This window comes from Elaeis guineensis, chromosome 6 (genome assembly GCF_000442705.2).
Source record: "Elaeis guineensis isolate ETL-2024a chromosome 6, EG11, whole genome shotgun sequence".
Classification (NCBI taxonomy): Eukaryota; Viridiplantae; Streptophyta; class Magnoliopsida; order Arecales; family Arecaceae; genus Elaeis; species Elaeis guineensis.
In genome coordinates this window covers 125,074,402-125,088,618 of record NC_025998.2, presented here as the reverse complement: position 1 = coordinate 125,088,618, position 14,217 = coordinate 125,074,402, and the positions used below count along the sequence as shown (strand labels likewise).

At 38.2% G+C, this 14,217-nt stretch overlaps 1 protein-coding gene across 23 annotated transcripts in view; it reads right to left on the bottom strand.

Moving 5' to 3' along the window:
• Positions 1 to 9,541: 9,541 nt before the first annotated feature.
• The window catches only part of LOC105060019 (uncharacterized), a 10,671-nt gene continuing 5,995 nt past the window's right edge, over positions 9,542 to 14,217 (bottom strand). For 12 of the 23 annotated variants that reach the window (XM_073259726.1, XM_073259722.1, XM_073259727.1 and 9 more), the window contains 2 exons: positions 10,550 to 10,644; positions 9,542 to 9,787 (listed from right to left, as the gene is read on the bottom strand). Coding sequence is in view for 2 of the 23 variants with exons in the window: in XM_073259732.1 (XP_073115833.1) it covers positions 10,619 to 10,644 (26 nt within the window). In the remaining 21 variants the exon portion in view is untranslated. The remainder of the gene's footprint in view (positions 9,788 to 10,549; positions 10,645 to 14,217) is intronic. The other 11 variants (XM_073259728.1, XM_073259723.1, XM_073259724.1 and 8 more) reach the window with 1 other exon arrangement.

Below are 14,217 nucleotides of genomic sequence, written 5' to 3'. Positions count from 1 at the left end.
GTGAACACTGGTGCAAATTAAGGGCGGCAACGAGTCTGATATTAATTAAATCGATCAATATTTATATCGATCCAGCATATTCACATCCATTTCGTATGTATCTCTAATCAAATTGGATCGGACAAAATAAAGATATATCAATGAATTAGATCGGATCATATATATATATATATATATATCTAAAAAAAAAATTCGATCAAAAGTTTCGAGCCCCTCCAATCTCCAATAAAAAATCTCAAGCCCCTCCAATCTCCGATCAAAATAATAATAATAATAATAATAATAATAATCAAATAAAAAAATGATCAACCTATGTGGCAAAAATTTATTCTTTTATCGAATGAGAGACTAGAGGCTTCGACCAGTCAAATAGGAAAGCTTAGATGATAGTGCCTCTCCTGAGTGATGATGATGCCTCCCCCCAATCGATGGTGCCTGATCAGATAAAGTAGCAAACAGAACTCTAGCTATTGCCTCCCCCAAGCAAACAGTTTCGAACTCTTAATCCCGCTTCCTCTCTGCTATTGGCATTGTGCTTATTCACCATCGAGCTAGAGCAAACTCTTGTCACTTCCTTTCTGCTGCCAATACCTTCCTCGTCCATCACCTAGTTCTCATCGAACAACCACTAGGGACCTAAGGTTGGGGTACCAGGGTTGAGGAGAACGGGACCCGTTAGGCCACCACTTGGTTAAGTTTTGGCCCTTAGGTGTCGGGGCGAGAGGGAGTGGGGATATATTGGGCCCCACTCAGCTAGAATTTGACCCTTGGGTGTCAAGGTGGGTGGGAGTAGTGACTTGTCAGGCTGCCACTCGGATGGGATTCAACCATTATGTGTTGGGGTGGGGAGGGAGAGAGGGTTGGGGAGAGCGGACCATATTTAGATTTTATTTAAACATGAGAAACAGATATATATTATTAATTTATTTAAATAAAAAAAATATTATCAAAATGGGATATATCATTATATGTATCTGATTCAAACTCACTTCGAATATTTTTTTTATAATCCATATCTTTCTCGTCTCTTGATCGAATAAGATAAAACATATTCTATTAGGATCGAATCGGATAAAATCTAACTATTAGAATTGGGTCGAATCGAAAAAAATCTTTTCTATTAGGATTGGATTGGATCCGATATCTAATAGATCAAAAAAAATACTATCTTATTATAAATATCAAATAAAAAAATTTAATATTAACTCTTTATTTTTTTGGACTGTGACTTTTAATATTTAATTTTTTTACTCATGGGAGTAGGGGGCTAAAGTTCATGTCACACGGATCATGCACACTTCATTGGCACCACATCAGGCCCGTTCCGCGAAGACCGCGCCAACACAAGGTTCATTTTTTCATCATTTTTTTTTCTCCCCTTTTTTTTTTTTTTTTTTTTTGTTAAAGATATGAAGCGAACACAGCAGGTTTGGTATTGAAACGCTATGTTAACACCTTACTGAGCAGACTGACTGTTATAGCCTGTCTCTTGTGAGCTAGTCGGTCGGAAATCAAATTGTTATATCTCATTGATAAATGGCAAAAAGTTTATAAATTTTTTTTATTAAAAATAATCCGACAAAAGATTCTTTGATATTTAAATTAATCAGAGAAAGAAAACAATCAAAGAGAGACAAAAACGAGAACAAAAGCTTGTTAGGTCCTTGTTAGTGCAGAATTCCATCGAAGACAGAGAAGTTGGAGCTGGGATGACCGCGGTCGCTGTCGGGACTTGCAAAGAAAGTCTAAATCGGAGTTAGGGGTGCTCCGGCAAGACCCTCCGACGCTCAAGTCAGTATTCTGCTTCAACAGAAATGGAGTGCTCGAGCAGAAATTTTGGTAGAGTTTCGAGATAGAGTTACCAGCTTAGAGAAGAACGTATCTGGAGATCCTTATTTATAAATGGAGGGTGTAACTGACCGATAGCGATGTCTGTAACCGTCTGGTAGTGGATCGCTCAGAACCGCGTGGAGTTTGTTACAGAGAGTAGTGGCGTCAGAGGTCGTTCAGGGCCACGTGGAGCTTGTTGCGGAGAGTGGAGTGGTGTCCGTTGTCGGGACTTGCCAGAGAGTGGTAGAGCTGCATGGAATCCGTTGCAGAGAGTGGAGCAGGATGGCGGCTCTTGTCGTGGCTTGTCAGAGAGTGGTGGAACCGCATGGAATCCGTTGCAGTGAGTGGGGTAAGGTAGTGGCCCTTGTTGTGGCTTGCCAGAGAGTTTGGATTCGTCGGCTAAAGCTCGGCTGGGATGTCTGATGGAGCAGAATGGCTCTTTACATCGTCGTTCTAGGAGAGGCTCGGATGTTCCGAGGTCGCTGACCTTTCAGGCAGGAGTCATCTGCCGTAGGAGCTCGGATGGAGATTTTTTATTGAAGAAGTCCGGAGAAGTCCGATCGCTAGGGAAGTCCGTCCAGGATTTATCTGATGTGGAAGCTCATCCGAAGATCGTCCGTCGGGGAAGTCTGATTTTATGGGGAGCCCGGTAGGAGGTCGGCCGGCGATGGACTTCGGATAGCACTGGAGAGGCTCGACAGACATCGGAGGCGATCGGCTATCGCAAGGACCCAGTTGCTGAAGCTCGTCCGTCATAGAAGCTCGTCTGGAATCCATCCGCTGGAGAAGTTCGGATGGGCTTCGGTTCTCGCGAGAGGTCGAAAGGGGGCCATTTATTGTAGGAGCTCGAGCGAGGACCAGTTGTCATGGAAGCTCGGAGTAGTGTCCCACTGTAGAAGTTCGTCCAGAGCCCACTCGCTATGGAGTAGCTCGGCTGGAGTCTACCTATAACAGAAGTTCGGAAGAAATTTGCTTACAGTAGATATCTGGGGTAGACAGCCCGCTGTAGGAGTTCGAAGTAGACCGTTCATAGCAGAAGTTCAGCTCTCGCGGGAGCTCGATTAGGATCCGGGAGGCGGTCGATCGCCGTAGAAACTTGGGTGGAGTCTGGTTACTGTAGAAATCTTGTTATCGGAGAAGCTCGGATGCTGACGAAGCCCAGGAGAAGTTTGGAGTAGGGTCGTCCATGGTCGGAAGAAGTCCGGGAGAGACTCGGGGAATGGTTGACTGCTATAGGAGGTCGACTGTCAGTGAGGCCCAGAGAGCCTTTGGGGCGGCCCGGTGGGTGAACGCAGAAGCCCATTGTCGGAGAAGTCCGGACGACCGAGGGAGTTTGGAGAGGCGCCACATACAAGGTCGGGAGCCGGAAGAGCCCCGAAGGATCGGTCTTTTACAAACTTCGACCGGGGGGGGGTATTTTATACCCAACACCAGTCTCCCTACTTCCGAGTTCGGGTTCCGAATGAAGGAAGTACAGAGAAATTTTCACAACCGAAGTGGCTCTCCTCGATTTTCACACTCGACGGTTGTCAGGTATTTTGATGTTCGGCATGCTGGTACTGGAGCCTTTTCGAAAAAGATTTTTTTTTTTTGAAATTTCTGCCGGGGTGTGGCTCTAGGTACAGCGTAATAATGACTCTGTCAGCTGCCAACCGTTTTCAATAATCTGTCGAGGTGAGCGGAACACGCAGCGAGTACAGGCCGGCCTTGCTTGAGAGAATCCCTCGGTTCCCCTCTTCTTCTCTGAGATCTCCAGCTTCCTTTAGCATCCTTCCCGGCCTTAGGCGTCCTCCTGGTCGACCTCCATCATCCTTGTCGTCCCCCTGCACTCCTGGGGTCAATCTAGGTCAGTTCCGAAACTTCCTGACGTTTTTCCGTCCTTTTTTCTTCGTATTCTGTTTGTTTAGCTTTCTTGAGGACCTATTTGCTATTTTTTCCGATTTTCTAGGATTTTTGTGGCTTCCATTTGATCCAAAATATCCTCTGATATCTCTTTTTCTAGCAGTTCTAGGAGTTCATCAGCTCCAGTTCCCCATAGTACTGGTACCGTAGACGAACCCGTAGCTAGGACCGAACCCTGTCTGCCCTTTGCGCTGGACATCATCCCTAGCTCCAGCTCGTACTTCGAAGGAACTCCATACTGAACCCTTATTAGTGAGAGTTCATCCGGAGTCAAGGAGCCGGGGATGGTGTCCGGCGCAAAGGCCAGACAGGGTTCAGTCCTAGCTACGGGTTTGTCTACGGTACCAGTACTATGGGGAACTGGGACTGACGAACTCCTAGAACTGCTAGAAGAGGAGATATCAGAGGACATTTTGGATCAAATGGAAGCCACAAAAATCCTAAAAAATCGAGAAAAATAGCAAATATGTCCCCGAAAAAGCTAAATAAACAGAATACGAAGAAAAAAGGATGGAAAAACGTCAGGAAGTTTCGAAACTGATCTAGATTGACCCCAGGAGTGCAGGGGGACGGCAAGGATGATGGAGGTCGACCCGGAGGATGCCTAAGGCCGGGAAGGATGCTAGAGGAAGCTGGAGCTCTCGGGGAAGAAGAGGGGAATCGAGGGATTCTCTCAAGCAAGGTGGAACCCCTGAAGGAGGAGAACGTGCTTAAATAGACCCCAGGATCCGGCGCAATAATGATTGCGGATCTCCTCTGGCCGGCCTGCACTCGCCGCATGTCCCACTCACCTCGACAGACTGTTGGAAACGGCTGGTAGATGACAGAGTCATTATTACGTCGTATCTAGAGCCACGCTCCTGCGGGAATTCCAAAAAGAAGAAACCTTTTCCGAAAAGGCTCCAGTACCAACGTGCCGAACGTCAAAATACCTGGCAATCATCGAGTGCGGAAATCGAGGAGAGCCACTTCGGTTGTGAGAATTTTTCTGTACATCCTTCATTCGGAACCCGAACTCAGAAGTAGGGAGATTGGTGTTGGGTATAAAATATCCCTCCGGTCGAAGTTTGTAAAAGACCGAACCTTCGGGGCTCTTCCGGCTCCCGACCTTATATGTGGCGCCTCTCCAAACTCCCTCGGCCGTCCAGACTTCTCCGACAATGGGCTTCTACGTTCACCCACCGGGTCACCCCAAAGGCCCTCTGGGCCTCTTGACAATCGACCTCCTACAACAGTCAACCATTCCCCGAGTTTCTCTCGGACTTCTTCCGACCACGGACGACCCTACTCCGAACTTCTCCCAGGCTTCTTCAGCATTCGAGCTCCCCCGATAATGAGATTTCTACAGTAACCAGACTCCACCCAAATTTCTACGGTGATCGACCGCCTCCCGGATCCTAATCGAGCTCCCGCGAGAGCCGAACTTCTGCTACAAACGGTCTACTCCGAACTCCTACAGCAGGCTGTCTATCCCAAATATCTATTGTAAGCAAATTTCTTTCAAACTTCTGTTACAGGTAGACTCCAGCTGAGCTACTCCATAGCGAGTGGGCTCTGGACGAACTTCTACAGTGGGACACTACTCTGAGCTTCTACGACAACTGATCCTCGCCCAAGCTCTTACAATAAACGGCCCCCTTTCGACCTCTCACGAGAACCGAAGCCCGTCCGAACTTCTCCAGTGGATGGATTCCAGACGAGCTTCTATGACGGATGAGCTTCAGCAACTGGGTCCCTGCGATAGTCGATCGCCTCCGATGTCTGCCGAGCCTCCCCAACACTATCTGAAGTCCATCGCTGGCCGATCTCCTACCGGGCTCCCCATAAAATCAGACTTCTCCGACGAATGATCTTCGGATGAGCTTCCACATCAGATAAATCCCAGACGGACTTTCCTAGTGATCGGACTTCTCCAGACTTCGTCAATAAAAAATCTCCATCCGAGCTCCTACGACAGGTGACTCCCACCTGAAAGGTCAGCGATCTCGGAACATCCGAGCCTCTCCTAGAACAACGATGTAAAGAGCCATTTTGCTCCATCAGGCATTCCAGTCGAGCTTCAGCCGACGGATCCAAACTCTCTGACAAGCCACAACAAGGGCCACTACCTTACCCCACTCGCTGCAACGGATTTCATGCGGTTCCACCACTCTCTGACAAGCCACGACAAGAGCCGCCATCCTGCTCCACTCTCTGCAATGGATTCCATGCAGCTCCACCACTCTCTGGCAAGTCCCGATAATGGACACCACTCCACTCTCCGCAACAAGCTCAACGTGGCCCTGAACGACCCCTGACGCCACTACTCTCTGTAACAAACTCAACGCAGCTCTGAGCGGTCCACTACTAGACAGTTACAGACGTCGCTGTCGGTCAGTTACACCCTCCGTCTATAAATAAGGACCCCCAGATACATTCTTCTCTAAGCTGGTAACTCTATCTCGAAACTCTGCCAAAATTTTCGCTCGAGCACTCCATTTCTGTTGAAGCAGAGTACTGACTTGAGCGTCGGAGGGTCTTGTCGGAGCACCTCCAACTCCGGTTTAGACTTTCTTTGCAGGTTCCGGTGGCAGCCGCGGTCATCTCAGCTCCAGCTTTTCCGACTTCGACGAAATTCTACACCAATAGTCCTCTATTGCTTACCAATATTTATAGGGTAAGTGATATCATTACTGCATAACTCTCATCTCCAAATGTTCGGGACGTGAGAGTTACGGCATGTAATAGGCGATTACTTCATTAACTGCCATTAAGGTGAGTAGTAGGTCGCTTGTGGGTGACTATTATGCTCCATATTTGCATATAGTTAATGCTTATGTAGAATAACCGTCGTTGATTCAGATAGCCGGTATAGTACTGAGGAAGTAGTCAGCTATACACCGAATATCACTAGCTAATCATAGGTTATATGTCAAACTAAATCAGTTAAAATCAATTTGATTAGATCCGTTACACTCGGTGGTCAAGTCCTGTCAATCTTAATCGACCTAACGTCGATTAGGTTCAGGATCCAAATCGAATTAAATCACAGCAACTCATCCGGTGTGGAGACGAGAGAGAATCGACTGTAGCACATTTGATCGGTTAGAAGGCGAAAAAGAAAGCTAATCAGCTAAACGATGAGGATCTATCCCAACACCAATTCTTAAAACATCATGTCATGGATGGGGTCACGGTTTTCACATATATTTATTTGAAGATTTCGTATATTTAAACCGTATATTTTCATACCAATTTGCATATAGTTATATTATTTCTATACAAAATTATATCACCAGTGCATGCACGCATCTACATGTGTAGAGCCGGGTGTAAGTGCACGGTTAGAAACTAAAAATTATATAACCTAGAACTTATGGGATGAAAATTAAATATACCGCATTATCCCGTTATAATGGTCCGGCACCGAAATTTTTAGCGAACGTTATAATTATAATGATTATACCGGCTGCTATTCGTGCTAAAAAAATAACTTTTGAAATCTTTAATATAAAGTAATCTTTGATATAATGACTATTATAATGGTGTTATAAAGGGAAATAACAAATAATAACAGAAAATAATGATGCTATTTTTCATGTTGTTTTTTTATGACATATATACTCTTTAAAATGCACAATCAATTTTGGAAAAAATATTTTAAAAATAAAATTAAAAATATTTTATTTAAAAGAAAGCACAAGTTAAGATAAACAGCTGTTATATAAATAACTATTTAAAAAATATTTTAAAAAACAATATGTTATAGTAACCTGTTGTCGTAGGAAATAATGGGCTATAACAAAAAAATAACAGCTATTATCTTAATAACACAATAAAGGGTGACCACAATTATGAGAATGGTTACCATAATAGCTATAACACCGTTATTTGAAATCATGCTTCGGATCGCAATCACTGGGAAGTGGAGAACGTCCTTCTAGATCTTTTAAGCATGATGGAAAATGTTACTTTGTCGGTAACCTTTGATACAAGATGATGCGAGAAAGTAGCGTCCTTTCTCAAGAGGAACCTTTCTTGGGAAGGAGGCTTGGTTTTCGATTCACCACAGATTTTTCCATTCCTCCAACAAATGCATCACCTCCACAAAACCATGTCATTTTTTGGGCATATGAGTTGGAAACCATCAAGCAATCCTTTTTTTTTTTTTTTTCCTTTTTGTGATGGAATTAGGAGGGAAGAACTTCCCCATTTTATTCAAAGAAAGGCAAAAAAAAAAAGAAAAAAAAAAAAAGAAAGAAGGGTTCTCAGAAAGTATACCGAGTCATAGAAGGGCAACGAACTCTACAAGTTTGAGATGAATAGAACCCATCAGCGAATTGGTTCGCAATCTTTGATAAGATAACGTCTAAAAACTTTTTTGAAGAAACAACGTAGCCTTCCTCTCTCTCCGTACATGCCAGCTAGTAGCCAGTACCACCTTATCACCAAAAAAAATCATCAATCCATTACTTTCTCTTCCGAGTCCACAACGAGGAGAAGATGAAGGCTTGCTACAAACAGACTTAATAGAAAATTAGAGATAAAATTTTAACTTTATTTTTAATTTAAAAATAATTTTTCAAATAAATTTTATATAAAAATACGTATCCATTCTAAATATAAATAAAAAATAACTATTTATTTTATCTAAAATTATCTTTATATTCTTTAAAATATTACAATATTACATTATTATAATACAGTATTCTTTTACAATAAGATAATATTATATTATATTATATTAATATAATATTTTTTATAATAATACAGTATTATTTTGTTCCATTATATTAATATAATATTTCTTTACAATAAGATAATATTACATTATATTAATATAATATTTTTTACAATAATATAATATTATTTTATTGTATTATATTAATATAATATTTTTTTATTGTAGTATTATTTTACATCAATGCAGCCTTGCTTTATAATAATATAGTATAACATTATAATAATATATTATTATTTTATAATAATATAATATTATTTTTATTATAATATAATATTATTTTATAATAATATAATATTATTTTATAATAATATAATGTTATTTCATAATTACGAGAATAATTAGATCATTTTATCTCATTTAGATGATTATTTTAAAATTATATTTTAAATAAAAAAAATTTTACTTAAAATTTAACTGGACAACTACTTCTAAATTTAAATTTAATTAAATATTTTTTATTAATTTTCGCTAGACTCAACACATGATCAGTTTAATAATACATGATTGATCGTCGCGGTTGTACCACTGTATAGCACACAACCTGCACCAGCAAACCTTTGCCGAAACATCCTCGGATGAAGCCTGTTTTATTTTTATTTTGATTACTTTTCTTTGGAGTATAACCACCATGAAAGACTGATTTAAATCATCCTTTATCATCTCCTTTGTTCGAGAAGATTTACTGTCTCCCCTGTCAATTAACCAGGTGCTCAGTAGGATGGCACAGGACACGTCATAGTATATGGTACAACTTAATTTAAATCATAACAATAGTATTTTAATACATTTTCTATTACATTTAAAATATGTTAGTTAAATAATTTGACAAATTATTACATTAACAAACTAAAATTGCCATATTTATTTTTATTTATTATTTTTTAAACGTACCTGTTTGCTAGTTAGATTTCAGGGAGTACAATAACATAAAGCAACCTAATCTACCTATCAAGCTATATTAGTCACTGGATCTCAACAGTTGCACTTGACATTGCATTTCAACGACCCAACCACAAATTCAAACATGCACAGTGCCAATTGCATAGCACCGCATGAAACAAAGCAGACAGAATCCAAGACTATGCATTGAGAATCCCAACAGCATGATAAACATCAATGCGATTTTATCTGCAGTCTTTTACAAAAAATTATAGTAATTCAAACACAAGAAATGGGAAATTTCAAAGTTTATCAAAACAAGCAAAATCATTAATAGGTTTGTCCTACTCCTGCAGCTAAATGACATAGCTCAAAGGTTTCCAAAACACCCCTATAATAACTTCTCCAAATGCTTTTAACAAGCTTATCATCAATCCTACTGCCTTCAAGTACCTGCCCCATGGGGAACACATTTTCAGCAAGTAATTTAATCATGCCTTAGTCAAACTGTTGCACATCAAAGGTTAAAAAGGTGATTTAAATCAAACATGACAGTCAAAAAATCATCATGAGGACTTTCACTGTTTTGACAAGCTCCTCTAAGATAATAATTTATGCTGCTGTATAGCACAGACGACTTAAATCCAACATTGCAGGCATGTTCGATATCCATCGGTCTGAAACTACTCCTAGATCAGATGAATAAAGATAAAAAGCAAATGGCAGGTAGCATGCATAGCGATTTGGAAATTACTTTCTCAACAATCTCTGACCTACAAATGAGCAACACAATGTCATGATGATTCGATTAAACTATAAATTACTTACAGTGTTAAGAGTAATCAATGCACCTACTTCAATCTTTGCACCTAGACATAATTTATTGCTTTTAAGAGGTCATAAGAGTTTAATCTTTGAACAATTAGCATCCAGTTATTTTTCCATGCCTACCTAAAACTACTAATGGGAAGGATAAGACACATTCAAGCGTCTTAACTGCAGACACGTCACTTCATTGGAACCAAAGACCCAACAAAACAGAACAAAACAAAGCACAGCACAAATGAGTTGATCGATAGATTTCTGCAAAAATGTCTTGGGCAGAAGTTTTACTCCATAGTGATGGGACCATCTTCGATGTGATTTTTGTGGTCAGAAATATAAATGTAGTTCAACTTTATGTGCTTTTGTACGATGGTCTACCAATATTTATACCTTCAAATTTCTTGTCTCTACAGTCCAGTTGATGGAGGTAGGTAAGGTCTGTTTTGTCACAAGGAAAGTTCACCGCTCACGGGTCTGAATAACATCTGTGGAAAAGAACTCAAGAGTGCGAATCAGCTACTCCGTTAGTACAATGCCACAATGTCATTAACGAAATCCCAAATTGCATAGCATGTGATTATTTGAAACTGGAAAACAGCCCAAGGACTCGACAAGGGCAAAGCAAAAGATATTGGACTGATCATTAGTTCAAATAGGGAATCATATCATCCATGTCTAGCAACATAGCAACAAAGATGCCAAGATAATTTAACAGATAGCCAAACTTCACCACTTTTGGGTATGCTTTACACCATCATTTCTATCCAATGCAAAATCATTCAACTAAAATCTTCAAATTTCATTGTCATACTTGCACAAATATGGTTTGTCCTTGTCATCTATGCTGTCAGTTCAATCCAACACCTCCTAATTGCGATCACCTTTATCCTACAATTCACATGGCAAAATAGCCACTCATCACTTTATCCTCTACTGGTGCTACTGCTAAGATTCTTCCTATAACCTAGTGCAAGATTCATTTCTGTTTGGACATCCCAGAACCAAACATCAATCTCAACATCTTTATTATGCAATTCCTGTGGAAGACCATTCATGTCCATAACTTGACAAGTTTCCTTTTCCTCGATGATTCCAATGATCATAAGGATCCAAAATACCATCTAAACTTCATCCACATTGCCCTTCATAATAATATAGATATTCTTGCCTATATCCACATCCTTCTGCATTGTTTTAGAAATCGTTCAGCCTGTCTCAAGATCAAGTCTATATTTAAGTTCAAACACATTACTAAATCATGAGTTCAGCTAACATTTAAACATCTACTCCTGTCAAAATACTTTAATAATTCAAGAACTTAAAGTTCATCAAATAATACCGACCTTTTGATTAACATGCACTCAAGGACTCCCCATGCTCATCAGATACTTAACATCGAAAGTAACCTTCATAAGGTAAGCAGTTAAAGCCTGACCCTTGCTGAAGACTAACTCATGCTGGAAGCTTCCTAACCTCTCAATGTGTAGTTCACAGAGTTGTTCCTCATGTCTTTCACACTATTAGTAGATACACCATATAAATTTTTCTTCCAGAACACCTCCAAATGCACTCTCTTGGTATCAGAATATGCTTAAGATATCAATAAAACTGTGTGTAGGTGTTTCATTGCTCTGAAATATTCCATCAACTACCTGAGTAAAGAGATTTACCTCAACAGCAACTTTCCAAGTATGAATCAGAATTAGACTTTGGATAACCCAGTATAGCATTTGTTTGACTAGTTTGCAAGTTATCCGCTTTACTCCAAAACATATTGTGCTTTTAACTTCATTTCATGTTCTACTGTTGGTCAAAACCTAAATCATATGATTCACTAGCCAAATCAACTATATATGCTCAACTATATTCATCCATTATACACTTCTCATCTACTTTTGGAACCTTAGCATACTTCATGCCGGAAAATCCTTAATTTTAATAGCTTGCAAGCACAAACCTGATCTACTTCCATCAATCATATGCATAAATATGTCGCTAACCAAAAAGCTCCTCACTATTTACAAAAATCAAGTATCTCCTTGACTTCTTGCAAAATATCACTAATCTTTCACTTTTGGAACTCCTATAACCATCAAATGAACTTGTGTTTCAAATTTCAATTATAGAACCATAACTTCCAATCTTTATTTTTCCAAAAAGTAAACAAATATAGGTATCCATGTTTCCTAGACTCTTTGGACTCGTTTAGTTTGTGGAGAGAACTTTTCTTCTCAGAAAGCAACTTCAGAAAGTTACTTCCTGAAAATATGATTTTCACATATTTGATTGACTACGGGAAAGTGGCTTATTTCAGAGTGCTTTATATTTAGTTGAACATCCACTTTCTTGAAAAAACTATATAAAATACCTGTTATACCCTTAAAAGATATAAGACCATACCTTTTTGCTCCCAAACTTTGTATAAATAATAATATTATATATATTAATATAAATATAATATTAATATATTATAATATTAGATCATAATAATTTATTATATTAATATAATACTTATATATATTAATATTTTAATATAATAAATTTATTAATATAGATATAAATATAATATTCAATATAACATTATATTAATATTAATAAAAATATTATATTAATATTAATATTAATATAATATTAATATATTATAGATATTATAATATTTATATTAATATAGATATTATAATATTTATATTAATATAAATATTAGAAATATATCACTATTCAGTATTTCATCTTAACCATCCATTAATATTTTACAGAATTTCAGCCCTGGATCTTAACAGGATATTTTTGAAAAAAAAATGGCCATCAATTTCTATCCCATGAGAAGTTCCATAACCCACCTCTCCTATAGCTTTCCACTTTCCATGAAACATAGGAAGTGTCTTCCCATAAGAAGAACTTTTTAAATTCTCTCTCCTCTGAAAACTCTAATCAAACAAGAGGACTCCTCTATACTTTTCAAAAATTGCCTTCCACCCTCCACGTCTGGTGAACCAAACAAGTCCTATATATATATATAGAGAGGCTAGTTACCAGCTGCATCACCGACTTAATCCATATTTTCCAACTCCATAATTTTTTTCCAAAAATTCTATGATATGCAATATTATCTAGCTTAATTAATGAGTGAATTACTTAAAAGCCCCTTAATTGCCGGCTTGTAACTCGACTTGGACAGGCTGACTATAGTCAATATGTCGAAATATTATTCGTAATCCCTATTAAAGCAGATTATATATTACTTACAGATCCTTGGTTAGATCTTAACATAAAGGTGGCAAGAATTGCCGACTAACTAAAACATCAAATTACTTAGGACTTGTTTGGTTCACGAGAAGTAGAGAGGGGAAGTGGCAATTCTTAAAAATGGACAAAAATCCTCTTATTTCGTTAGAGTTTTAATATGAGAGAGAATGAAAAAAACTCTTCCAATGAGAAGATACTTCCCATGTATCATGGAAAGTGAAAATCCATTAGGGAGGTGGGTTTTGGGACTTTCCACAGGATGAAAATTGATGGATCTTTTTTCTTTCCAAAAATACCTTTTTAAGATTGTAAATAAAAAATAATGATGATGATGATTTTGTAAATATGTGATTGTAGAGTACACATTCTCAAAATACTATTTAAATATTATCCTTATAAATATTAATATAATATTATATTAATATTATCCTAATATTAATATTAATATAAATATAGTATAATGTTTATATTATTGGCGTGATTTGAATTAGACCATCTCTATCTAGGGAAATAGTCCCGCCTTCGAATCTGGCTGACCCACCTTTTTCAATTGAAATTGATCTTGTATACGCCGGTTGAAGCACACGTTGGAGCATCCAAACGAACCAGCAGGGGCTGCTGTGGCAGAGAATATAAATATTATAATATTTATAATATATTAATATTATTTTAATATTTATACTAATATAAAATTTTTATTGATATTAATATAGTATTTATATGAATATATTAATATTTTATATTAATATAATATAATATTTAATATTATAGTTATATCTTTATTAATAAATTTATTATATTAAAATATTAAT